We start from the raw sequence: 27,737 nt of genomic DNA, 5'->3' as shown, positions 1-27,737 counted from the left end.
TGCTAATCAGATAAATCATCAGCATCTAAATATAAACGGGCGTGTTCTTAAAGCGCGGCCCGGCTTGCGCTTGTTCTTCAGCAAAGAGCTTGCAGCTACACAGAGGCGGGGACAAGTGGAAAGTCTCTTAATTTAAAAGAACGTAGCTCTAAGTGGGCACCCCCCTGCAATGGTATCAGGTATAACACTGGTTTAAATTTCCAGCTGAGGTGCTTGTGTATGATTTGGAGGGGAGCTTAATTTTAGCCTTTTTCAGAAACTTTGATCTGAGCTTTATCCTGGTTTGTTTGACTGATGCAGCAGCTAATCGTGGTCTGGGGTTTTTGTACACATAGTGTCTTTTTCTGGCTCATCTGCTGTCTCCTTGATGGACTTCTTGCTCAGGCAAAGTAGTTTTGATTGCTCTCCTATTGTTTTGCACCTTTTCACTTGTCAATGTGAACAAGCTGTTTTGTATTTTACGCTCAGACAAGACAAGGGAGCTACTAGATGCTGCCAAAACATATCCTGTGTCTGAAGTTTCCTGAAGCAGGCTAAAAGCCTCAGGTTACATTTCCCATGTTGATGAGTGTGTCGGATTTTTGGTTGAACTTCTGTAATCCATACTGATTTAACTGGATTATCCTGGCTCTGTTTTGTGTTGTTTAATTCTCTTACGTTGAAGTTGGAAAGCTGAAGAGAAGCTGTTCGGATGGGCAGGTGAGATGGGAGGTGCTTGTGGCTGAGTTCTACTTAACTTTGGAGGCAGGGGGGCTTCTTTCTTCAGCTTTCACAGGTTATGTATGTGACATGAGAAATACCCACTGTGTGTTATTTGAGATCCTGCCTATCTGTGTAATGTGAGATAGGGAGCCTGCTTTGGCAGGGGGGTTGGACCCGATGATCTCTTGAGGTCCCTTCCAACCCCTAAGATTCTGTGATTCTGTGATCCTTGGATTGTACCATGTATTCCAGAATAAAAACTCCTCTTCCTCTGTTTTCTCTGTGCCATATGTATAGAAGTCTCGTAGGCTGCACCACATCTCCTCGAGCCAACTTTGCAATGTGTGGGCTTGTTTTTTTCCCCACAGGTACACCACAGCCAACGCTGAGTCTGATTACGACCGTGAGTCCGAGAGAGAGAGCGAAGAAGGGGAAGATGAAGTGAGCTGTGAAACGGTGCGGACGGCACGACGGGATTCCCTGGATCTTGTCAATGAGGATGAAACACATTTCGTCTTGGATTCCTCGCTGGAGGAAGGACTGGGTCAGCTACTGCAGCAGGCTGACCGCTTGCATACCGGAGATGAGCAGGAGAAAAGAGAGGGATTCCAGCTGCTGCTCAACAACAAACTGGCGGTAAAAGTTGCCTTTTTCTGTTTTCCAGCAGTGATCTGTGCTTTCAGCTAAGTAGCTGGGAACGAGGAAATTGCAAATCTTACCAGGGTCCAGGTCCTCCACGACCACAGGGACAGGTTCCTGTGGCGCTTTCCCCAGGAGCAGCTTGGGAGCGGGCTGGAGGCCAAGACTCTCTGGGCTACAGCAGCAGCCCCTTCCTGGTGGCTTTTTGTCTTGGAACTCTGTGTCTCATCATGTCATCGCGTTCCCTGAGTGAACGTGCTGTGCTTGTGTCAAGTACCAGCACCATGTGTCTGCAGGAAGCTGGGAAATTGTGACAATGCTCACCTTGTCGCATGCTCAGGGGCTCGGTCTGTATTCAGGAGACTTGTTCTTCCCGAGCACTGCCCAGCACATGCATGTGCGGTTCATGAAATAAGTTGTGTTCAAACAGGAGGGAGAGGCAATGCCTCAGTGTGTGCTAGTCGTGAGATGAAAACCCTGGATGGTGCAGCTGTTAAAGAATGTGTCTTTTTATATCAGCTTGGCCGTGTAAAACCCTTTCAGTTGGGGTTAGGTTTTATTTTCTTCCCACCAGGAAGAAATGACAGACCTGTTGGCTTCTGAACTCTCATGTGCTTCTCTGGTGATTCCCCCACTTTCCTTTATTTACATTACTATCACAGAAGAGACCAGGCTGTCAGGTGGTTGTGGTTTAATTTTCCACTCTTTTTAAGTAAGACTGAGTTTCTCAGTCCATCTCTTCTTCAGCTGTAGCAGTACACCTCCTGTACCGTCTTGGGGTTAAGAACAAGTCAGGCTGTGGAACTGTTTGAATGCAGACCGAGTAAAACTCAGTTTGTGAAGTTTAACGAAGCGGTGAGGTTTAGGGTGGTTTATTTTTTCACCTGGTGCTTTGAGGTCAGCAGAGACTGCTGAAGAGCTGCCCCCAGCGCAGCCTTTGGAGCGGAGGGGTTCCTTCTTTGAAGGCATCAACAATGAGACCTGTCCCAGTTGTGTAGTGCTGTAAGCTTAATTAGAAACTTCGCTACCAAAGTTGCTCTTCTGTGGCTCAGCTCTCGTAGAGAGCCCTTAAAAGGTTCAGAAAGCATCTGCGCAACTCCCAGTATATGCCTCTGCTTGGTTTTTCTTTCTCACGCTCTCTGTTGATGGCAGGAATGGCTCTTGATACACATGGCTTCTCTTTCCACCGCAGTACGCAGACCAGAAGGACTTTCTCTGGCGCCTGGCTCGAGCGCACAGCGATATGTGTGAAATTGCGGAAGACATAGACGAGAAGAGGTCGTACGCGTCCGATGGTAAGGACCTGTGTGCTTGAGGCTAGGCAATGTCAGAGCCTAGCTCTTCAGAGCTGACATTAACACTTTGTGTTTATACACCCTACGCCATCAAAATGTGCAGTGGGGGTTTTTTTTGGCCTTGTAAGCTCTTGCCAGGTGCAAGGTGTGAAGGTTTGGTTCTCAAACCAGTCGCCTGTATCTTGTGTGTTTGCTGTTATGCGTTTTAATTTTTTGTGTTGCTACCCCATGGAGATGTAAAAAAAAGAAATATATTTTCAAATGTGTGCTTGAGGGATTAGTTTGATTTTGTTCCCTCCTTCATCTTCGCTAACTTGGATATGGATTGTTTGCAAGATTGTCAGTGGGTCAGAATGAAATGACAAAACCCTCTGTTATGGTGAGGATGTGCAGCAGAACAGCAGATACTGTTCTAAATCGTTTCTGGTCCCTTCGTTGTACAAATGAATAAATTGAGTTAGTTAATACTGGAACTATCTACTATAATTATTATTTTCTGGAAGTCGGTGTAGCCATTTTAAACCATGACATTTAAAGTTAAATTTTAGTAGACCTTTTTGCCTTCATTAGGCATTTAGTTGTCAGCTTTTTGAAATTGCAGGGTCTTGGGAGGAATGGGGGGGAAGTGGGACAGGTCCTGGATCTGGGGCTGTGAAACATGTTGGAACAAAACTACTGTGGATTCTGATGACCTTCTCTTAAAGAGGGGTGGAAGAGGTTTTGTGATGGGCACCTGTCCCACAAAATGGGGTGAAACCACAGTGACAGGTCTGCGATCTGATCTCTTTGTGTGGTCTTGGCTGTCCATGTCATGGCAAGAGTATGAAATGAATTGTAGGATGTGTCAAAGGCAAACAGATTATAAAGTTAACAAATATGACTTCTGTGCCATTCTGACATTGTACTCCAACAGCCTCAGGGGAAAAAAATTGAGAGAGAAAGTGGCTGAATTTCTTACCTCTGACCATTTACTTGCAGGGAAAGAAGAGCTGGAAGTTGCCTTACAGAAATGGGATCGGAGTGCTGAGTGCCATCAGTGGTACGTAACCTCTTACTCCTTGTTTTTAAGCCACATAGGAAAAGGACTTGCAGTGAGATGAGCTGCACTTAAAAATGGAAAAAAAACCCTTACTTGCTTTTACTTGGAGGATACAGCGTTGATGTTGTCTGTAAGAAGCTGTTTCTAACAGTTCTGCCATGAGAAAAGAAGACTGAAAGGGGATTTTACTAATGTTTATAAATATCTTAATAGGGGGACACAGGGGAAATGGCCAGCCTCTTCTCAGTAGTCTGTGGAGACAGTACCAGGGGCAATGGCTTCAAGTTGGAGCACAGGTAGTTCCGCACCAATATGTGGAAGAACTGTGTCACGGTGAGGGTGACAGAGCCCTGGGACAGGCTGCCCAGGGGGGTGTGGAGTCTCCTTCTCTGGAGATACTCAAGCCTCATCTGGACTCTGACCTGTGCAACCTGTCCTAGGGACCTGCTTTGGCAGGGAGGTTGGACTCGATGAGCTCTGGAGGTCCCTTCCAACCCTGACAATTCTGTGAATCTGTCATCTGCGCGAGCTGTGGCTTGACAGATGGCAGGTTCGGTTGTGGTGACAATGATAAACTTTGCTTACGCCAATTTAATTAAGAGTTTCTCCCTGAGGTGAGATGAGATGGGCAGAAGAGTTCTCGAGCAAAAGCTCCCGAATAGAAGCAAAAACTTCTTTGTATACTGAGAACAGATTGTGTCAGGGCATTTGTGAGCGTGCACCTCATGATGGACTTCAGTGGTGGTAGTGAAGGATGAACTTCCAGAAGTGACTCGGAGAAAGGAGTTTGAGATGGATATATATGATGGGCTCCATTCTGTGCTCACCAGGCTGCGTGCAGCAGATGAAACTGTATACTTGGTGGGCTACTTGTGGCTTAAGGGTGTGTAGTTTGCAAAGGGGAAGGGAAATTTGTTGAGGAGCTTTCTGGGAACTGCAGCTTTCTTCTGGGAGGGAAGGTGTGTATACTGGGCAAGATGCTGCAGGGTCTTGGCACTGACCACCATCAGCAGTGCTTGGGGCTGCACAGACCCTGGTAAAACATGTATTGGTGCATCCCACTCTGTGCTGGGCGTAGGTGGGCTGCATGAGAGTGTCTTTAGTGCAGGGAGCTTGCAGGCAGCTAGCTCCTGGGTTTGAGCACTCAGCGTGGTGAGGCTCCATGTTCCCTCCCGAGCCCTTGGCCCCCCTCAGCCCCCGCAGAGGGACGTGTAAATCTGTCACCACCTCGCTCCCATCCAGCTGCATGGCTGTGAGGGCAAACTGCAGGCTTCCACATTACGTGTGAGGAGGCTTTTCCTTTGCATTCCCCCAGCGTTCTTACATTAAGCGTCAGTTTTCCCTCTGTTGATGACATCCCGGAAGCGCTCCGCTGCGCGGTGATGCTCACTTTGTGTCAGGAGGCAACACATTTGCCTCAGCAGCCAGGCCTGCGAGCGTGGGCTCAGAGCTGTGTCAGTGTCCTTCTGCTCACCTTAATTCTGGAGTACAAACATCATCATTGGCCTGGTGCTGCTGTGTTCTGCTCGTGGATGCTGCTCGTCGCTCTGCAAAGTGCTCTGGCTTTGAAATTAATCAAGACAGTGGCATATGGTGCCTTTTTTTCTTTTACAAAGGTATTTTATGTTTCTTTTTATAATAAAACATTAGATGAACTGCAGGTAGGTGAGTGAGGTGTTCTGTGTTTGTACGAATGCTGTAACAGGTTAGGATTTCAGGAAGGAGGTTGGCAAGAGGGATGGTACCTCAGTGAGCAGGCAGTGGTTGCAGCTTTTGTCTGGGATGGGAAGGATTCCTCTCCTTCTGCAAAAATGCACCCAATGGATTTGTAGAATGGCACAGGTAATTGTAGAGGTAAGGGAATAGGCTTTTCTGGTATTCTGGCAATGTCCTTGATGAGCAGCATTTATCTGCAGTTTCTTGGAGGGACTGACAGCGTCTAAAATAGAATAAAAGTTAAATGAATTTTTTGAAACGGAAGTAATTGGGAAAACGGAATGCTGAATATCTACTAAGCAAGATCTGTGCTCTTCTGAGATGAGTGAATTGCTTTGGAGGGCTGGTTTGGGCTACGGGCATTCAATTAAAGGGCTTTATCATCATTAAAAGACCGTGTACTTCAGGTCCTGGTAATGGATCACTCTTCTTCGTTAAATCTCGATATGGAGGAAAAATACTGGGACAGACAACATGCCTGATCTCTATCAGATCGTGGTGTTCGGCTTCATCTGCTGGTTTAAGGTCTCAAAGGAATGGCATTTCAGTTGCAGGTTGAGTCTTAAAGTTTATAAGCTGTTTTACAAAGCAAGGTTCTACTTCAGGGTATAACATCGAAAGCTTAGCTCTCTAGTTCTGAGTTTACACGTGCCGAAGTCGTGGCTGTGCCGTGATGTTTAGCCCTGGGTCTCCAGTAGCAAATCCAAAGCGATTTGTGCTGAGACATTCTGGGTGTTCCTGTGCCCACCCCTCCCCACAGCACGTTGGTGGAAGAGTGACAGGGCTCCTGTCCAACCTGTCACTTTTCCAAACAGGGGTGAGGCTTCTGCATGTCTGCATCTGGCTTTTAATTCTTGAGAGCAGCTGCAGAAAGCGCAGCTGGAGAAAGGAAATAGCAGAGCAGCATGTGGGAGGCATGGGATTTATCAGGAATGACTATGGAACTACCTTTATCAGTTACAGAAATAATTATTTTCCATCGTGGACAGAACAGGAAATTACTCCCTTTCCAGCTTGCTCTGTTTCCAAGCTGGTTTAATTGCAGGCTCTTTTTATGCTAATTATATTACCCTGAGAAAAAAATTATTCCTGATGAAATGATGCTTAATATGTGAAAAATGTTGGATAAAAGACAGCTCCAAAAGACAGCTCCAAAAGCCATTGCAGGATGGCTCCCCTTTCCTCAAGTAATGGGTGCATTGCTCAGAACTGCGCCTAGCTCATTGTCCTACCTGTGCCAATGTTTAGAAAAATAGAAGAAAGCCAAAAATGGCAAGAGTGTGGTGATGACTTTCCCTCAGCATGCTGTCTGTCCTTCCCTGTGGCAGGGAGAGGAGCAGAGGTAAGTTCCCAGCCCACGATGGAGCCGTCCTCCGTGAGCTCGTGTCATCTTGGTTTAGCCGCCCGGTTCCTTTAGTTTCCATGCCGTCCTCTGGTGCAGATCCCATCGTTCAACATGCTTTGCTAGGAAGAACCCTGCTTGCTCTGGTTGAAACTGCCTGGAGAGGTTTTAAAGCTTTGATTTGTTCTGGGTTTGATGAGCCCCTAGCTCTTATTTTAGGGGAGTGAACAAAGAATGATTCTTCACACTTTCTTCACAAAAGGTGGTTTTATTCTGTTGTGCTTCTCTCTTTAGTATCCGTTTCCCCTGCTGAAGACCCCTAATCTTTTATTAACTCTTTCCATAGGGAATCTTTTTATTATCTCTCATCACCCATGTTGTCTTTCCCATCTTACTCTCTCTGTACCCTATCTTTTTCCAGACAAAAGGAGGGATTCATTGCAGTCCACGAGCTGTGGGAGCCACGTGGATTTGTGCGCTGCTGATGCCACGGTCCCTTTCATTCTGTCTTCCCCAGGCAGCGGTCAGCATTGTCTTTGTCTTTTGGGATGTTTTAATAGAAACACTCCCAGTGATTGTAGTGTCTCCTGGGTGTGATACGGGCTGCATGACACCTGGGATTGTGCAGGGCTGTGTCTCTTCTGTGTGCGTTACTTCACGCTGACTTTTTTCTCTTATCAGTTGCCACGGTGCTTATGGATTGCTTAAAATGCAGTTGTGCTGGGGTTTGGAGCTGTTCTCTACATTGTATTATTTGCTTCTGTTGCACAAATCCTTCCCTGTTTTATTGCCTTTAAAGGTGTAAGGCTTGTCAACCGAGACAGAAAACTCTTTGCATACAATCATCAGTGCAAGTAAGACTTTTCCCCCTCCCTGAGCCAGTTGCAGTGATGACTGACATCTTAAAGCAACAAACATAGGAGACAACTGTGAATGTGAAGGGGTTTCTGAGTGCTGGCGAAGGCAGCGCTGCTCGGAGCGTGACTGGCTGCAGCTTGGGAGCAGTTTGGGGCTGCTGGTTTGAAGATTTGGCAGTGCGGCAGTAAGTGGTTTCTCAGGAATGATGGAGAAAGCAGTAAGTGTCTGGGACTGTCTGGACTAGCCTTGGGATCTGCCCAAAAATGAGGTAGTGTCCTTTCATGGATCTCTCGGGCCTTCTTGACATTAAACTTGGTACGGAGTTGTTGTTTCAGTTGCTTGCTCTTGGAAGTCAGCTGGTGCTGAGGGAGCAGAACTGGGTGAGATGCATCCGTGGCTGGATCAGGGCTGCACAGACCAGTCCGCCTTCGCACACGGGACTGGTCCCTGTGTCAGAGGCATGGGCAGGCTGAGAGCTGTGTGGGACAGCTGATGGGTTTCGTACCTGTGGGGCAGATTTGTGTGCTGTTGGCTGGTTGATATTGTACCAAGTGTTCTTAGTGCCTCTGCCTTATCGTTGCCTGATTCTTAGTTTTCATACAGAGATCAATGTCATCCTGTGCTTTAATTAATCTCTGAACAGACAGATATTAGTGTCCAACTAAACCCGTTACTCCCTTAGCTCATTTCAGGTCATGAGTGGGGGGTGGAGCAAGTTTGTATGTCTGCTCTAGCTTGCGTATGGGGAAGGGGAGGGATGAATAGATGGAAGAGGCATTGATCATGGCACAAACCTGTGCGATTTGCTGCTTAGTCATGAATATGTTGTGCTCTCCTCATTTGTGGCCTTGTTAGAATCCCCCATCCGTTTCAGTGAGGCTGTTCCCAGCCCAACTGCAGGCATGTAATGGCAGCTGTAGGGCTCAGGAGAGGATAGTGAGCTGTGTGTTTGCCTTGGCCTCCACTCCTGTTGTGAAGAGAAATGTTGGAAGTACAACCAGAGCAGCCAGGGATTTCAGAGGGCCATCTGGAAGCATTTTGCAGGTGCTGTATTACCAGCTTTGTTTGAATTGACTGTTTTGTGGTGGAAGTTAACCACGATTTGCTGAAAGCTGTTGCTGCAGAAGTAGTAATACACTTTGGCCTTCTTCAGGGTGTTATGAGTGTCCTGGAGAAACGGGAGGAGGATGCATTCTTGGGTTGGATGATCCCCCGCAATGTGCCCTCTGTTCTAAAGAGCCTCATGCTTTGGTGGAGTGTCTTGTGCACTTGGCAGACACTGAGTTGTATACCAGCCCTTTTGGAGCCTGTCAGTACATCTGGCTGGATGCTGGGTCTTCTGAGAAATGATGGTGTTCTGGATGTGACTTGAAGACAGCTTTAATTCTAACAATTGATAGTATTTCAGGATTTAACTCCGTGTGGATTGCTGCCCAGGTCTGGCCAAGGTACAGCTACATCTGTGCGGGAGCTGAGCTTTTCCCCTTCCCCAGGTGGATTAACCAGGGAAGTTACTGATGATACACGTTAGGGGCAGAAGCAATGATAGCAAATGGGAATGGGCGCCACAAGATGTTTCAGTACTTGGAGGAAGAAAAATAGAGCTGCCTGGTAGCACCCCTCACCCTCCCTGCATCAGGGGTCTCAGTACCCTGAAACACCTCCATGTCCTGAGCCACAGCTGCTCTGGGATGGGAGTCAAGGAAGAGAAAGTACTTAGAAGCATGAGCAGGGACAAAAGAAATCTCAGCAGGGGTCAGTATTCCCTCCTCCTCTTGGAAATTATGAAGGAACTTGACATTTACAGTCTGTTGGTTGTTTATTTGTTAGGCATAAAAAAAGGAAGCTCTGAGAACTGGGATCCTAAGAGAGTGACTATGTCAATAGAAAGCTCTCATGGCGCAGGTGGTAATGCTACAAAAGTGGAAAACAACTCGTGCTACAAAAGGCTTCATTTTGCAGCTCTTCTTGGCAGCGTTGATGCTGCTGACAGCTTCCTCAAAAGCTGTAGTAGTTCCTGCCATCTTTCTTTTTACAGTTCAAACGTCTCTCCCAGGTATATCCAGGTTCTTTGCCAGTAGCTCTTGTGAGGACAGCTGAAACTTCGGAGTTTCAGCCAATCTTCTGAGTCAAACCAGAAGTTTAAATAAACACCAGCTCACTCCATAAAAATCGTGTGTTCTACACAGCAAATACCATTTGTATCTTCAGACTTCGCTGGGGCCGGGTGCGATTTGTTGTACAGAGAGACACATGCGGCCTCCCCTGCCACCTCCCAAGGCAGGTGGGAGATCCTAGCAGGTAGAACCACCAGAGACACTGAACAAAACTGAAGCCGCACTTTGTGCCCCACTTGAGGTAGCTAATGGCTGTTTTAATTTTTAGGATTATGGAAAGGTAGAGAAGGGCATATTCCAGCCTGTCTTTTCTGTGGTGGTTGTATGAATTTTGCCTTAAATCTCGAATGGAGATGAACTTTGCTTTTAGCCATGAGCAGACTCTGGGGCTAGCTGACCCAGACAACGGGTTCCCAGATCTTCTTGGAGCCTGGATGCCATCGTAGGAATGTGAGTTAAGTGTGAAACGGAGCACTGACCCAGAGAAGCGGTTCGATCCTGGTGTTTCAGGAATGAAGAACACAGAGTTGGGAGGGACCTTCAGAAAGTCATCCCACTTACCCTCTTGCAGCGGTGTATGCCAGGTATGGCGAAACTGTCCGTAGAAACTTCTCATGGTGGGGCTTGGCTTTCCCCTTGTCTCCCTTTTCTCCTGTTTTATTAAGTAGTGCACTTAATTTTCTAAGGAAAAATTTGGCAGGGGGGTTGGACTCGATGATCTCTGGAGGCCCTTTCCAACCCCGACAATTCTGTGAATTTGTAATTATATATACATATTGTATAAAATGATACGAAATATATATAACTTTATAGGTTTTTTCTGATATCAGCCTAAGCTTTGATTCTACCTCTGCCCTCTCTAGACATAGAACAAAACATTTAACATGAGGGACCTGTTAGTAAGAGAGCACAGTAGTCGCTGCATTCATCCAGTGCTTTGATAGAGTGCAGATCTGCTCGTCCCAACCCTTCGGCATGGTGGTGTTCTGTAGACCTCCTCTTCTCCTTGTGCTCTGTGGGCTCTCTCCACCTTCTGCTCATTCTTTTTCAATTTATTACTCAGAAATTGTATATATATCACACTTTAGCCGGGGCTTGCTGGTACAGCATCAGATAATTGCCTTGGGCTGCTTCTGATCTACCCTGCCCTTTAAATTTGATTCTCTGCAGCCACAGAACTCCCTGTCAGCCGATGAGCTCTGTAGCGTGTGCTTGTCTGCAGCCTACTCAGATTGGATCTCTGCTATATTACCTGACTTCAGGGGTTATTTAGTGTTGCAGTCAGGGGGCTTTTTTGCCACTCCAGTGTCCATTTGTTCACAGTAATTTTCAAAGAATGGTTAAGGGTGGAAAAATCAGGGGTGAAGGAGACTTGGGTGATTCGGTCACTCCAAAGTGAAGTCATGTTCTTTCTGATTGTGCTTCTCAAATCAGATCAAACAGACCTCCAGCGACGAACCCCCGTGCAGTTCAGCCTGCAGTGAGCCTGCAGTTCAGCCTGCAGTGAGCTGCAGGTCAGCTTTGCACCCCATCCAGCCATGACACGTTCCCTCTGCACACAGGAATTCACAGAAGTGATGCTAGCCGTCCCGAAACTCACTGTGCATTGCTCGGTCTCTGGTCCTCAGTAATTTCTCTCCATGGGGGAGACTTAGGTCACTTTTGTTCTTGTCTCTCTTATCAGTGAGACTGGGCATTCAAATTGCTAGAAATGTCAGTATCCCATGTGTAATAAGGCTGGGGTTTGCTGGTTTGGGTGCTTGTTGGGGTCTTTTTGAGAGCTTGTTGCTAAGACATTGCTTCTGTGTTAACAGAGAATAATTAGTTGATAGTGGAGCACAGAAACAAAGACACCCCTAAGCTCCTGAGCAGATTTTTTTTGTCTCTGCCTGGAGTTGGTTTCAAGTGATTGTCTGAATTCATCCTGGGGCTGGGCTCCTCTGTCCTCCGGGTTGAGCATGATGCTGTTTTAGGGGATGCATGGCCTCACAGCCTTCGGGTTATACAGGAATTACTCATCTGTGTGTTGAGCTCTTGCTTTCGTCTTAGTGCATCTGGGTGAAATGAAGCAGCCAGTGCGGCCGGTGGCTTGTGCTGCAGAGGGTAAGGCGTGTGTGGAGGGACCAGAGTCGTCGTGAATTGATTCAGTAGTTGTGTTCTTGTCGGTTCTGCCACAGCAAAGTGACGAAGTTTGTTACTTGGCAGGTACAAGCCATGATCTGCATTGACTGTGCGTGTGTAGCAAAGCTAAAAACACAGTGTTGCCTCAATTTAAAAAGGTTAAAGTTGTTTTTCCTATAAAATAGCAGAGACCTTCGTATGAATATCTGGGCATTCAGGAATTTTACGACTTGGCAGTGGGATAACATTTGTACTGCTATAACTGTGGCTCTTGAGGATTCTACTGATGAGTCCAACTCAAATGAGGTCTCCTATGGATGTCTAAGTATTGCTGCAGCCATTCCCAGGCTGTCATCCAGAGCAGGCACAAGGAGCTGCCAGCAAGCCTTCTGCCTAGTTTTGCTCCCAGTGTGGTATGGTTCCAGCTAGGACTGTGTATTCCATTATTCCCACAGGTGTGCGATGGGGGGACAGCTGCTGAAAGATGAAAGGTTTAGAGCGGGTCTGTGGGAATTCAAGAAATGAGAGGGGTTTTTTTCCTCACTTTCCTACCACACACATGCATGTACCTACAAACACACTTTTGCAGTGAACAAAATACTACTGCAGGACTTAGTAAATCACTTGCATCCTTCTGCCTAGTTGTGTGCCATAAATACCTGGCTTGTTTTCTGCTGAGTGCGTTCGTGTGAAAATAAATGGTTCTGTTTCAGAGTGTGTGTAGTTAAATGTTTAGTCACGGAGTAGATTCACTTAGGTGGATATCCCTGGCTGTGGCCATGCAAGTAAAATCAATTTACTGGCCTGTAGATCAGGAGATACACAGTTTAAGTATGATGTATTGAGGTTCACACATGCAAGTAAAATATATTAGTCAAAAACCCCGAACCCAGCAAAGCAAAAAACCCAACAATGGGCATAAACAAGTCTGTAGCTTAGGAAAGGGGTATGTGTGTCTGTGTCTCAAGCTGTATACCAGTCAATTGACTTGCTGAGGCTCAGGGGGATTGACAGGCAGGCAGCTCAGGTTAGTTGTTACACCAGAGCTGCAGTCTGTGACTAACTCAGTGAGGGCTTAAGTAGTCTCAGCATCACACTCAGGGGATTGAAAAGTTGTTTACGTTAAGTATCTGGACTGTTCGGTTTTACAGTTCTCGGTACCTACAGCTTGCAGAGGACTGTGCAGGGTAATTTTTCACTTGAAAATGGGACTTAGCCTTGTGTGACATGGTGTTATGATGAATGTATCTCTAAAAGCTCTGCAGGGCTGTCCTCGCCTTCTCAAAGCAGGTACCGCAGAACTGCAGCGCTCCAAGATGCGCGACAAGGGACATCAGAAGCACCGATCAGCCTTCGTGCATGGACTTGGTGAATAAGTTTAGGACTTGTATCCCTCTCTGTCAGCTTTCCTCCAGCCTGGCAACTTATCTATACATCAGGCAGCAGAGAGGGGGAAGTGGGAATGCTTTCTTCCAAATCCAGAACTTGACGGCGTCAAATAAAGTTGCAAAATATCCACTTCAAACCAAACTGGCTTCCAAAAGGAAGTGGGCATGGAAAGAAAAAAATCAGACAATACCTGACCTATTGGAGGCTGGAAGAGTATTCTGAGGAGGGGTTGATATGTGCTTGCCCTTTCTTATGTTCTTATCTGCCAGTTTTCTGGAGAAAAGTTTGCTCCATGCTGCCTTTGCCTACATCTTGGCTTTATTTGACCTCAAGAAAAAAAGAAAAAAATAAGATAAAAGTGAGTAGCATGGAATTCTGCTGTGCCTCAAGGTACTAATCCCTAAATTAATGATTATTTTCCTTTTTGGTGTGTTTCACTGCAGTCTAAATGCCTGCACGCTACTTACCCACCTCCTTCCCTGGCTCCAGTGAAGAGTCTAACATAGATCTACTCAGTGTGCAGGAAGGTAAATAGCTGGTAATGTACTCTTAAAATACTGGGAAAACTAAATTCTTACTCAAAATATGTATTTTGGAGCTCTGTTTTCTCCAGAGCATTTACTTGATTAGAAAGGAGTTTGTTCCTCCAGCATTTACTTGACTGGCAACTGAAAGTTGAGCTCTGCCAAGGATTTTTATCTTCTTGTCTGTGGGTGATAAAACCTCCCTCTTGATTTACTAGCAGTGCTGCTGGAATGGCACAGAACGATTGTTCCGGACTAGTCTGCGTGTATGGGGTTCAGAGCTAATGCTGGTTGACTGGGAATATATTCGGGATTGATGGGAATATGTTCAGGGTTAACTGGGTATATATTCTAACTCACTGATGCGTGGGGCATTCTGATGAAAAATTAGTTAAATGCATCTGAAGCAAATAAAAAAATTAAAGGCAATCAAGAAAAGAAATAGGACTTTATCTCTTGGTGCTGTTGTCAGTGGCCAGACTTTCCTCTTTGGCTCATCTTGGGTGATAGAAAACACTCTGTTTCAGTTCTGTGAGACAGCTGCTTCTTCCCACATCTTTCTCCTCCTTTTCTTCCCCTTTGCCTCACCCTTCTTCCCTGTACCCATTACCTCCTGCGGAAAGGAGCACCGGCACGCTCAGCTTATGAGTCTCTGCAATGGGTGAGAGAGGTAGGAGATGGATTTGGGTTGGCAGACCAGCCTGGCCTTGGAGCGGGAGGTGCTGGGCTGCGAGAGCTGTATGTTTTGTGTGCGGGGCCAGGAGCCCCGCTTCCATGGAGTCAGCCAGAGTGCAGCGTCGGAACTGACGGCTCTGCAGAGCTGTGTGCTCTGAGCTCGGGGGTTTAAGCCGGAAAATCAGACAGTGTCTCATCTGGTAGTATCTGCTTCTACAGAGTTTATTTTTTAATAAATGGGGAAATCCTTACTGAGCCAAGATTCCCACGGGAACTTGTGGTTTGACTGGTGTCAGCAGCTTAATGAGCAGTTCTGGTTAATCATTGCTCGAGTGGTATCATAACATACAGTTTCGGTGACTGCCGAGATGTCGGTATGGAACTTCGTAAGCACTGCTCAGAGTGTCTGCAGAAGACAAAAATCCCCGTCCCCAGCTCAGGACCCTCAGCTTGGGGCAGGGCTGCCGATCAGTCCTCCCAGGTCAGGAGTGCCTCACGTCCCAGGGTGATTTGCAAAATGAACCAGAACAAATAGCTCCAGTGAGCCAAACTAAACAAGCAGAGGAGATAAAGGCAGACAACCACATTGGCACAAAGAAGGGAAGTTGGAATCTGGAGTCCTCCAGGACCCGAAATCTCAGCACTACAAAGTTTTGTATGTAAAGTCACTGGTGGCTCTGGACCTCGAGGCACAGCTGCAGTGAAAAACCAGTTCGGACATCTCATACCAACTGAGGCTTTTGAGTGTTTGGTTTGGGCGTTTTGTTTGTTTGTTTTGTTCATTTGCCATGACATGGAGATAGCACTGCTCTTTACTGCTTATTTAATGTAAGGTTTCACCAGGCTGTTAAAAACCCTAGTATTTGTATTCATTGGCAGCTGTGTATGGCCCCTGCTGATGGTGGAGGGATCAGAGCAAGCTAGCCAAGCATCCTATCGGGTTAATGCTGCTGTGCAGGGCTACTGAGGCTTTCCCAGGGAAGGACGGGGTGTTGGAAAGGGAGGGTACGTACCATGTCAGCTCCCATTTCTCAAGGCATGCTTTTTGCCCATTCTGTTGTGAATCCTTAAACCTGCCCTGACCGTATTTAACACCTGCCCATGTATTTGGGCACCTAAACAGTTTGGTTGTAAGAGCTTTGTTCTGGTAATTCCTAATGTCAGGGCTGCAGACCATGTGATTTATTGTGTAGGAGTACTTTTATCTCATGATCTTAGAAAATAAACCTTTTATTGGCTTGTATCTCTAAGCCCCACTCACATTGTGGTTGGGGATGTTTGTGAAACAAAGCAGGGAAGGTCATAAGCCCAGCTCATCCTCTGCAAGGGACGGGTGCTGGCAGGGCAGCTACAGACCTTTTCCGTGGGGTGAAAGGACTGTACCCAGTTAAGACATCGATCTGGTAATCAGTTCCATTACTATGAAAAATAAGAATTTCAGAACTGAAGCAGAGTGGCACTTTTTTCCCCCACCCCAAGACAATTGACACTTCAAAGGAATGAGATTTAATGACAACATTGGAAGTACTCGGGAGAGATGCAACTTCTTTGTATCACAACTCACAGACTGGAAGCTTAGTCTGGGTAAGAGCCATGAGGTGTAAGATGGTTTGTGGGCTCTTCCTGGCATCGAGGAAAGCATCCTTGGAGACTGAAAAGTCTGACAGATCCCTGCAGGCCCATGTGTTGCAGTTAAGCACTGGGGATGCTTTGGGATGTCAGGGAGTGAAATGAGACAGGGCATCCAGGAATGCTGGGATGTGGGGGTTGTAAAAGAAATCTCAAAGGGAGGCTTACTCCCCTCTTTCTTCTTTTCAGTTTTATATCTTTGAGTGGCTGAGACTTGTGTCGTTCATTTGTTCATCCGTCCCACCGTGTATGTTTTGAGCCACACTCGTGGAAGAGGGAGAAGCCTCTTCCATTCCCACATCTCTGGCCTGGGAGACCTGGCAGAGGTCAAAGACTGAACCAGTGTGGCTCAAGCTTGGTTTTGTGTGATCTGTTCAGCAGCAGTGCCCTTGTGCACCCCTGTGATGGGAGGTGATGCAGGGAGGGGGTTTGAGCCATGGTGGAGTGGGGAGGTGAGACCGGTCATGTGAATCCATGGGTAAGGAACCTTCCTTAACTTTTGCAGCTCACAGGAGAACTAATTTTGCTACGTAGCGTGCTTCTCAGCATCACAACTGGCCACCTCTTGTTAGACAAAACGAAATGCCTTTGCACTTGCAACACTGAAACCCTGTGATTTTATTTCCCAAGTTTGGGGGCCGTATTGGGATGCAGGACAGAGGTAGGTGCTCCCAAGATTTCCCCTCAAAGCAGATGACCCCCTGCGCTATAGATTGGGCATTGCCTATGGAAGACCACTGTGCACCTTAGTGTATTAGAGCTGCTCACAGCCCTGGCTTTCACTGCAGTAGCATTTATTCCTCCTTGCTCTGAGTTTTGGTACTGTTTTGTTGCTGGGTGAAGGAATTGGGGGTGTGGAAGCGTTTATGTAGAAGGAAGGCTTCATGGCCGTTGGAGCGATGTCCCCCGACGCATCCCCTGGAGTCCCTCCCGTTGACTTGCCAGCGTTCACAGCTAACACCTCCTCCCGCACCAGATGTTCTCTGCGTACATCCCTTCCCTATAAAGGTTCTACAGTGTTCCTTGCCTTCCCCAGCACGCTGCGAAGCTTTGATGCCTGTAGATGTCTTCCTTGGGCAGCCATCAACAGCCAGTGAGTCTGTGATCCAAAAGGTTTGGTTTCACGCGAATATCTCCTCTGTAGGTACGCTGTTCTTTGCGGGCAGTTATCAGAACATGAGAGCATTCAGAAGCGCATTCAGACTGGCTACATTTTTAAGGTGAGTAGAAAGGACGCACTAGTTCTAGTGTAAGTATTGCATGATACTTATTTCTACAGTAGCAAGATAGAAAAACAGGCTCCAGCTCTTACTAGGGAAGCAGTAGGTCCCAAAGAGATGCTGCAAGTGGGTGGTCAGGCTGAGAAAGGCGGTCCCAGCAATGCCTGCTGAGCGTGGTTGGTCTGGCTCCGCACTCTTGCGTGCAGTAATCTCAGGAAAAAAGGAGAGGTCTGGCAAATAAAATGTATGGATGTGATGAGACTGAGAACTTGAAGCATGGAATTTCCTTGTGTGAACAAGGCACAGCACCGCCTCTCCTTCAGTCACTGCCTGTGAGCGTGCTTGCGCCCTCCCAGAAACACAGAGCAGGAGTTACTCTGCTTCAGATCCCCTAACCCACCCTTCTTCCCAAGCAGGGATGTTTTTATGGTAGAAGGATGCAACTGGGTGGCTTACCGCAGAACAGGCCATGTGTAGCTGTTGCCTCCCTGATGGCACCAGGAATTTGGCTGTGGCAAAGCTCTGAAAAAGGGGTGCAATGAAATGCAGGGCAGCTCTTTTATAAACCTTGCTCCTTTTTGCCAGGTTACTTCTATCTTCTGAAATATTTTTGAATGGGAAGGTATGGTCTGAAACGTAGCTTGAACCATTTCCCTTTCTGAGGTTTGGACTGTGATGTTCAGAACCCGATACCTGCTGCTTTTAGTGAAATTATTTCCAGACACAACTGTCACAACAGTGACAGTTTTTAGCTGCTCAGCATTTACTGGGTCAGCTCATCAGCTGTGAGGCATTAAAATGGGTTTAAGCTGCTAGAGAGGAGCTGGGAGGCAGGAATCCTTCCTGGGGAGTGGGGAGGCCCTGGCACAGGGTGCTGAGAGAGGCTGGGGCTGCCCCTGGATCCCTGGCAGGGTTCAAGGCTGGCTTGGATGGGGCTTTGGGCACCCTGGGCTGGTGGGGGTATCCCTGTCCTGGCCGGGGGGAGGGAAGGGAAACAGGGTGGGGGGCGTTCTGAGGGCCCCTCCCACCCAAACCTGTCTCTGATTCTGTGTTTCACTTTTTGTGTGTCACAGCTCTTGTCTCCGAGGCTGATAAAACACCGGTTTTCTTTGTGACTGAAACAGTTTTAAGAAAATTCAGGATCTCTTTGTAGCTGTAATTTTATTGATCACTGACACTGAAATTGTGGATTTCTTCCTTTCCTTTTCCCACATGTGTTCCCCTGCTGCGGTGGATATTGCATTTGCTTATAACAAAACCGTATGTGTGCTGGTGATGATTTTCCACAGGAGCACATTGACAAAGCGATTGAACTGAAACCGGAGGATCCAAAGTCTTACTATCTTTTGGGCCGGTGGTGTTACCAGGTAAAATAGTTTATTAGCTGCTCATTGCTGTTTTCTTCCTCCTTGGGATTTAATGGCTGTTTGAACGAAGGATAGGTGAGTTCCTGCCACAAGGACTGAGGGTGTTCTCTTCAGCTGCTGAACTCGGGTGCTCTGTGGGAAGGCAGAGGGATGAAGACGTCCTGGTTGCTTGAAGGAGGAGTTCGAAAATTGCACTTGGGTGGCATCTGGGAACACTGAAACAGTGCTGAGAAGAATGAATACTACAAATGCATTGAATTCCAAAACCTGCTGTGATGTCAAAGCTCCTGTTCCCATACACGTAGCACCTTGGTGCTTTTAGCACAGTACTGATACATGCTGGGACATGGTGCCATGCAGAGCCTCCCCACTTTCCTCTAAGCCCTGTTGTTACCTGTAATCAAGAAGCTTTGGGCTGTCTTTCTCTCTCTCTCTTGCCACCTCTTACACCTCAGATGCATACCCTCACACCACCGTGACCTCGAAGCACTAGATTTTACATGGTGTGGGTTTTTAATAAGAAAGTGGTGAGAGCTTGATGGCACTGTGGGCATGGTGACGCTTTTCAAAGCGTGGAGAGTGCCATTCTGTACTGACCCTGTCACCTCCTATTGTAATGCTTTTGTCCCCGAATCAGTACAAGGCTTTAAGAGTGCTTGGCACACCTCAGCACAGCAGTAAAAGCTGCTGGGTTTTGCCGTTTCATTTATTATTGGCACTTCTCTGCTCTTCCTTCTTCCTGGTTTCTGTCTCTTTCCCAGAGGGAAGCTGTTTGCACCCAGTGTTACTTCTGAACTGCTCTGAGTTGGAGCTCTGAAGGGTTCAGGGCTCCGGTCACAATTTTTCGGTCCCTGCAGACAGCATGGGAGGTGAAATGGCAAAGGATGGATTAGGAAGGGCACTAGTGTGAACTAGCTTACCGTTCCTCATGCTTTACTTGATAAAAACAAGCTGCCTTCAATCCTTTAAGTACATATGGATGTGATCAAGGACATTTTAGGGCTGGCAAGAGCTTCTGCACACAGTATATCTGTATAATCCTTTGCATGTGTTTCCTCTGCCCTTGCTGCACAAAGTATTGGAGGTATTAGAAGAAGCGTGCCGGCTGCGTTATGTTTTTTGACAGGGGAAAGCTTGGAGTCAAATACCATAAATCAGATTTAGTGCCTATAAAAAGAAGTAAGAGTTTGCAATAACTATCTACTCCTTGGTTTATACGACTTTAAAGTGCTTTGCTCCTGTCAAGAATGAAGTCGTGTTGCAGAGATTGTAGCTGGGATAATTGACACCAGTAATTACAGAGGAGCCATGAGCTAAACTAGCGGAAGCTCAGAGCTCTTGACTCTGCCATGGGCTTTCTGCTCAGCCTTAGCGCTCCTGGAGCTGCTGACGCTCCGAACCAAAACCAGATGGATGTAGAAATGTGGTGGTGCTGTTGTTCTGCATTGTAAGAATCACACAATGTTAACAAAAGCAGATGCTATCATAAGTTACGGTCCCTGCGTCCTTTCCCCCACTGAAATTTCAGGGTATTTCTTATTAGAGGGAGAGGAACCGGGAGCAGGCGAGTAAGATTTCTTGGAAGAATTAGAATAGCTACCTTTCTCAAAGCATGAGTATCTGCTGGTGGGAAGGTTTAGCCTGCCTCTCTTGAGGGATCTTTGTATGGTGAGGACATGTTCTTGGGCAAGATGGGAAGGCTCCGTGTCCGCATTGCTCCCATGCAGAGTCGGGAGCAGCGGGACTGCTGTGCTTGGGATTTTGGACCACCCACGCTGTTGCGTGGCTCTGATGGTCAGGTGTAGAGATGGGGCTTGCTTTGAGCACTGTGTGCGTGGCAGCTGGTGTACAGGACTGCAAAAGCTGGCTTGGGACAGGGACTGGTTTAATTCTGTGGCCAGTCTTGAATGCTCATCCAGAATCTGGCGATGTTACCCAGGTCTTCAGCGTTCTCTCCAGTGTAGGAGCCAGCTACAAGAAACCACATAGCTCCTTGTCTGTGTACTCCTGCTTATGCTGTCTCTCTGCTGGTTTTCACAGTTGCATCTTGACTGTCTTGGCAGGTTTCCCACCTAGGATGGCTTGAAAAAAGGACTGCTGCTGCTTTGTTTGAAGCCCCCCCTACAGCCACCGTGCAGGACGCGCTGCAGAACTTCTTACGGGTAATGAAATCTGATAAGTCTGGGAATCACTGGCCTAACAAATGCAATCACAAATGTGGATCAGGAGTGCTTTGTACTCTGCTTAAACCCCTCGCTCCCCCAGTGTTCTGTAGTGCAGCTCCATGGACAGAAATCTCTAGAGGAAAAGTTGATGAAAGCAAAAAGAAATGTGGAGCCTCTGTTATAGAGTAGCCAGACAGAAAAACGTGATGTTGGAGATATCAGAACTAGACCCAGAGTGTTCAGAATTGTTTTTAAGGGCTTTGCTTTTCCTTTTAGAAGCGGCGTAGTGGAGCAATTCATTGCTTGATGCCAAACACATATTGTCTTGTCTCTGTCGGGATGTGTGAGATCGGTTTGAGCTCATCCCTGGGAGTGCTAGGGCAGATACACTCTGTCATTCTGATTTCTCTCAGAATATTTTATTAAAAGGCTCTCTGATTAGGTCAGACTCCTCCATTTTGTGCTTCCGAAGACAACTGCTTTAAGGCTTCAGGGGCATGTTGCGTATGTATTTCTAGAGAGATACTTCTAGGAGTGCTGCCTAGGATGTAAAAATCCTCCCCTCTGCATGGCTGTTTTCTTTTGTTCTCCCACTGATGAAGCTGTGCTCAGGACACGGCCTGAGTCGCATCTTTGGGCTCCTGTTGCAGGGCTCTTCCTGAGCTGAACGAGTTAAACAGACTGTCTTTGGCTCTGCCCGTGAGAACTACTCTTAAGCGCCTCTGATGAAGTGTCACAGAAACAAATTGCCTTCCCGCCCTGTAACTCATTGATGGGGCCAGCAGTTCTGCAGAGTGTCGGGGAGTATCGCGCTTACTTCCATTTCCTACCATCGTGCCAAAATGTGGTTGTTTGAGGGGGAAGTGCATGATCGGTATCAGCACCGGGCAATGTGCTGCAGCCAAAGTGGTTAAATCATTTCAGAGATCAGCGTGAGGCAGAGCCTTTGTCTCTTTGCGCGTCGCCCGGGTAGGTTAGAGCGGCGCTGGGGTTTGAAACAGGAACTTGTGTTCTCCTTCGGACAGATGTGGAGAGGTGTTGGAAAGGACACGTGAGCATCCCTCTGGAAGGTAGTTACCCCTGAACAAGTGCACTCCCTGTGCTCAACACGCTCCACGTCAGCTCTCTGCTGCAGTTAGTTACAAACCAAACTACCTCTAAGGCCAGGTGACAGGATTAAGTGGAGGGACGGTGTCTGTGGTGTGCTCTCCGTGCTGCCTCAGTACAGGTTGAATGCAGCAAGGATATGGGTCAAGCCAAGGGTTTGCAACAGGAACGTCCTGAACAGAGGTGCTCAGAGAGTGGTGACTGTAACCGAGGGGCATAGATGTGGGAAACTGGGAATTAGTAGCCAGGAAGGAGATGGTGAGAACTGGGGGAAGGTTGTCAAGGTTTGGCATTGGGATGTTGGGGAGGAGAGGTTGAAAATCAGTTCAGGAAGGTTAAAAAACATGCACATGGGGGTCATCAGGCTGATGCTGAGCTCCCCTTGGCTTCTGAGTGCCCATCATCACCACATCACTGTTGTGCCATGGCACTCGGTTTAGGTGAGAGTCTGGATGCTGAGTCACAGGCACTTCATGAGTTCCAGAGGACTTTGCTAACCCAGCCAGGAAAGCCTATGGGAAGCCTGTACACCAACTCATCCATTTACAGAAGTAGGGTTGAGTCACCTTTGGGGTTTTAAAGCTTTATTTTTTTTAAAGCAACGCCATAAGCCTGTGTCCTTTGCATGTCCTAATGTCTTCTCCACTCTGTCTCTCCCACCCTCTATTCTTTGTAGGTTGAGGAGCTGAGCCCAGGATTTTCCAAAGCTGGGAGAGTATACATTGCCAAGGTAACCAGCACTCACTGCTTGCTTTAATCATGTGCTTCTGGGATCAAAAATACTTGCATTAAAACCTTGCCTTTGGCTGTGGGGCGCTGAGCGCGTGTGCGTGACGCCACGCCAGCGCCAGATCTTCTACGACGAGCGCTTCTAGAGAAAGCCGGCTCGTCAGTGTGTTTCAGTTCTGGGGGGATTTTGGTTTGCTCTCATCTGGTGGAGCACCCTTCTTGGATTTTAACAGACCAAATCCTACGTGAAGTGGCACTGGAGAAGCTGCAGGCTGGAGGGTTGATCCCCCTCGTTGCTGGGGAGTGCTGTGGTGTATCCAGAAAGGGAGCTGTGAGAAGTAAAGGAGAAAGTCTGTCTCTTTTATCCATACAGATGAGAGTCTGGAGTGGCAATCCGAGGCACCTAGAGACCCTGGAGATCTTTTTGTTTGCATTGAGGGCAGGATCAGCTTAGATGTTTAAACTGCTGCCCAGTTACTCCAACCTTCGGTTGGAATCTATAAATGCTTAGAGCCCATAGAGCTTTAGGAATATTAGCCAGAGCAGGCATGATGGAGAGTAGCTGCAGTCATCCTCTGTGAAATTCCTGAATTTTCAGCATCCCCAGGAATGTGAATTTTATCAGGATAGCATGTGAGTTGTGGGACCTACTTGGTCTGGAGTTCATTAGTACTGCAATCTAGGTGCAGAATTAATTTCACAATAAGCACCTTGTTAAAGGAAAACAAAGGTGATAGTAGGGGGAGAGACACAGTGCGAGGTGTCGGAGCCTTCACCCCAGCTGGGTTTGCCTTTGCTGTACTGCAGCTCCCTGTGTGTATTTGTCAGGAGTGTGTTGGGAACGGGCAGCCAGGTATTGGGAAGCCAGCCAGCCACCTGCTTCTGGCTGTGCAGAAAATCCCTGCAATTAGGTTTTCCTAGTCAATGTAAAAAGTTGGGTTTGGTTGTGTGCAATCTGCATGGGCTGATACAATTTTATTGGGCTAAGAGTTTGACACATGTCTGGCAGATCCCATTGAGCTTCAGAAATAAGCTGCCAACACGAACTAGCACAGATGCTAAGAGGACTGCTTGGACCTGTTTCATTTTGGCTTGGGGTCATTGCCCCCCACCTCATCCCAGGCTCTGTCACTCTGGATCACATCCTTAATCACAACATTTTAAAAGTGCAGTTGGTATCTTCTTGTTTTGAAAGGGGTGGTGCTCTGGTGGGTCAAACATCAAAGAAAAGAATCATGTTTTATAGTCATCTCCTGACATTTTTACCCTGTCGCAGGGACACGGGCCTCGAGGATGTCCATCACTGTCTGCTCTGAGCTCACTGGCTGCAGAAAATTGACAGATAGTCCTCTTTCAGAACAGGAAAATCCCTAAAATACGCACATGCACTTACTGTGCATTTTGAGTCTGAAGTCAGAGCCTTCCAGGAGTTTAACTGCTGTCCTTACTCTGTCTGAGTGTTGGCTTTTTACAACAGCCACAGCGATGGTCTGCACTGCTGCGGGTTGGGGTGGTGGTTTTTTAGTAGCCACTTCCTTTTACCATGCTTATTTTGCCATCCCCAAATGCCCTCATGACTTAAGGCACTGAAACCCAGAGTGACGACTGTATCTCTGCTGTAGGAGAAGAGTTCCCCATGAATATTTCACACCTATTGTGAGACCTGAGGGACATGTGAATATCTGATGTTATGGTGCTTGCAGTTGAACCTCATTTTTAACAGCCTAGGGAACATAAGCTTTGTGCAATGATATGCCCTTGGGTTAGGGGTGGTGTGAGGAATAGTGCCTGTGTAAGTGAAAATAAAGCCAGAGCTTGGAAAATGGTAAAAATCCCAGGGAAACCTTAAAATCTCCAACCAGAAACCAGTCTCCTTGTCCAGACTAAAAAGGGAACCCAGTATTCCCTAATTTGAGGGTGATTATAATGCTTTGGGACTGAAGGGTGCCGCAGGAAATGTCAGAAGCCTGACACACTGCAGTGCAAGCGGTTAAGAGGCGGAAATTGCTCTTCTTGTCGGCTGCCAGGGTCCATAATTGCTCAGCTACATTAGCTGCCTGCTCTTTCCCATTTAACTCTTCTCACGTTGTCATTTTTTCTTCACAGTGTTACAGGGACCTGGGGAACAACTCTGCAGCTGCCCTCTGGATGAATCTCGCTTCAGAGCTGCCAGCTAATACAAAAGAGGTAGCAGTCTCAGCAAGCACTCCATCAGAAATAAAACAGTTATGGAGATAACTTTGTTTTCTAAAAGATGTTCCAGCTTGTAAGCCCAGGTTTTAAAGTATTCTGTTCCTTAGCTGGACTCTTTCCTTCTCTTATCCCAATGCCTAAAGCAGTCCAGCAAAGTAATGAAAAATCTGAAGGAGCTGAGGGTATGTCTGCCAGTGGGCTCAGCAGTCCAGCTGTGTGCCCTGTATGTATGCAGCGCACTTCCCAGCACCCCACTTTGGGGAAGGTTTGTTTGCCTGGGTCTTACCCGTGCCTGGTCAGCTCAGTGCGGATGGGGCTGAGCAATGGTTCTGGTGCTGAGGGATTGCTGTGGTACCTCTTCCAAGTACCCTATAGCTTGGGAGAAGCAGCCAGTGATTAACTCTGTGAGGGCCAGGCCAGCCTCTATGCCCCGCCCTGGGCTGGAGCAGACTCTGCTGAGCCATTCAGATGTTCGTGTGTGCAGCCCAGCATTTATTCCTTTTATTATTTTTTTTTAATATCTGGGATATATCAGCTCTTGAATTACATCTGCAGGGTTTAGGAGAGCAGACTGGGCTGTGTTCTAGAAGCTGCCACCCGGCAGCATTCCCCAGCTGGGAGCTCTTCTGCTCTCTCCTTTTCCTTTGCACTCTTCCTGTAACACAGAAACCACACCAAAGGTGCCCCCAGTTACTGCCAGTGAACAATTGGATAGAAAAATCAGTTGTTGCTGCTGATCTGATGTTCTTTGTGTCGCTGTGAAACATGTGGGTGACATAAACAAGGTCCTTTGGCTCTCACGGCTTCAGCTTTGGTCTGGTGGATAAATGTTCCGGGGCCGAAGGCAGAATTACAGAAATAAGCCACGTTTTCATGACACTCTGGTTTTAAGTAGCCTTTAGGTTACTGGAGCAATATTGTGTTGAGATTCCAGCCACAAGTATGCGGGAGATGTTGGCAGACTGTCTGGCAAGGAGCTGGTTTGGCTGTGCTTCTGCTTGCAGGGCACCATCCCGAATCGCACGAAATACCACAAACCAGTTGGCTGCTGCCAAATCTGGGGAGACGTGGGCATGAGGCAGAGCGAATCCCTTCTTGCTGCAGGGAACAGGCCAGCTCTGCCTGGTGAGGGGCTTTCTCACTGGGTGGAAATGTTCCTGTGTGGGGCATCTGACAAATAAAATGAGGGGTTTTTCCCCCAAAAGACCAAGAAATCTGTTGGAGGCGTAACAGTTTGACCAGAAAAGCATGGAGTTTGGGTAAGCCCAGGAGAGCTGCGGGCAGAAAAGACGTGAACAGTTAACTCTCTGTCCTGCTCTGAAATGAAAAGTGGGAGTCGAGCGAGGAATCCAATGTTTAAGTGGTTTTGTTAAGTCTTGGCAAATGTTAGTTCTCATCGTCAATCAAATGAGTTCCATGGTGTTGAGAAGGGAAAACAAGCATATGTCCAGACTGTGAAATTCGGTGAGGGAGCAAGAGGTTTGTATTCTGCCAGTCTGGCTGTCGGTTCTCGTCTCGCAAAAGGAAACATGGGAGAAACTCTCTTTGGTACTCAGAGAACTTAACTGGGCTTCAAAGGCGGTAGTGTCGAGAGGGAAGTACAGGGAGTGGGGAGAAGCATTAGGAGGGAAAGCGTAAGCGGGGGGGTTTACTTCAAGCCTGATGTGGGGCTGGAGAAGAAGAGGGAAATTCTCTCTTCTAACAGCTTCAGACGGGCTGTGTACTTATCTCTGCTTTTCTTGCATTTCAGGACGCAGAAAGCGAGAGGGAACTTGAAGAGATGCGCTTGGTCCGGCAGGAATAGAGGCTCATTCCACTTGATACTGCACAGACAGTAAAATTCTCGTTCAGGGGGTTTTGTGATCCTGACAACTTCAATTGCACTTTGTGGATAAGCCACAAGAGTTTACAGGAAAAACCACGCCACAGTCTCATCAGCACATCCAGGAAAAGACCTTAGAGGGGTTTGGTCATATAAAATGTGTTGGTTTTCCTCCTTACAGCACTGCATGTGGTTGGTGTTAATGTTCCAAACAAATGTCCCTTTCCTAAAACCAGGTGGGGGTCTGATAGGTACAGTTTGTGATGTAAAGGTCTTTGTGATTTTTTTTTTTTTATATATATATATATCATAGGTATATATGAGAGATACTTTGTGATATAAAATAGATACACAATATATATGTATTTATAGATACACACATGTATTTTATATCACAAACTACCAGCCTGATGATGGCACTTCAGGCCTGCCTGCGTGTGAGCCTCAGCCGATGCCTGAGAAGTCTTCGACTGACATTTTTTCCTCTATTAAGTGTTTCCTCTCTTCCTCACTGTCACGTGCCACTGGTTGTGCTGCCCGATGGCATGCCTTCCACAGGCGCTCTGGTGACACACGGCATTGAGCCGGGCACTCAGGCTGCCGCTGATTGTCACCAGCGTGGCGCACCGCAGGCAGTGGGACGTTCTCACAGCCTCAGCCCGCTGGTGCAGCACGCTGACGCTCTCACTTAGGGCAGCATCAGAAAAAGATGACCACGGTGGCTTACAAGGGTGAGTTGTGGGGTGCCCTGGGCTAGTGGAGGGTGTTCTTGCCAATGACTGGGGGGCTCTGAGGGCTCTCCCCACCCAAACTGGCCTGGGGTTCAGTGGTACTTCATTGCCGAGAAAAAATCAGTGATGGTGTCCAAAGCACCTCCTTGCCAGTCCCTCCCAGCTCTGCCTCAGCTACCATACTGGTTTTCCACTGGGGAAACCAGTGCTGCTCGTCCTAGAGTGTTATTGCCAGGGACCAATGTGATTTCCTTTGCAGTACAAGTACGTTACTCCTATGTGGGGCATTGCTGCTGTCGGAGAGGGGAGCACTAAGTTTCTAAACTTCACGACTTGGTCCCACTGGCATTACTCCCT

General features: G+C 47.4%; 1 protein-coding gene across 1 annotated transcript in view; it reads left to right on the top strand.

The window, feature by feature from the left end:
- RMDN3 (regulator of microtubule dynamics 3) overlaps positions 1-26,827 on the top strand; it is a gene marked incomplete at its 5' end in the record, with an annotated part of 32,507 nt that extends 5,680 nt beyond the window's left edge. Inside the window, 9 exons of the mRNA XM_084263331.1 lie at positions 1,071-1,338; positions 2,534-2,636; positions 3,615-3,675; positions 17,191-17,266; positions 18,556-18,633; positions 20,697-20,795; positions 22,582-22,635; positions 24,741-24,821; positions 26,578-26,827. Coding sequence (XP_084119457.1) covers positions 1,071-1,338; positions 2,534-2,636; positions 3,615-3,675; positions 17,191-17,266; positions 18,556-18,633; positions 20,697-20,795; positions 22,582-22,635; positions 24,741-24,821; positions 26,578-26,631 — 874 coding nt within the window. The 3' untranslated portion in view covers positions 26,632-26,827. The remainder of the gene's footprint in view (positions 1-1,070; positions 1,339-2,533; positions 2,637-3,614; positions 3,676-17,190; positions 17,267-18,555; positions 18,634-20,696; positions 20,796-22,581; positions 22,636-24,740; positions 24,822-26,577) is intronic.
- Positions 26,828-27,737: the final 910 nt, after the last annotated feature.

The sequence above is a fragment of the Gallinula chloropus genome (genome assembly GCF_964237585.1).
Source record: "Gallinula chloropus genome assembly, chromosome: 4".
Classification (NCBI taxonomy): Eukaryota; Metazoa; Chordata; class Aves; order Gruiformes; family Rallidae; genus Gallinula; species Gallinula chloropus.
Note: the sequence above shows the minus strand (reverse complement) of the source record. Positions and strands in the feature narration are given on the sequence as shown.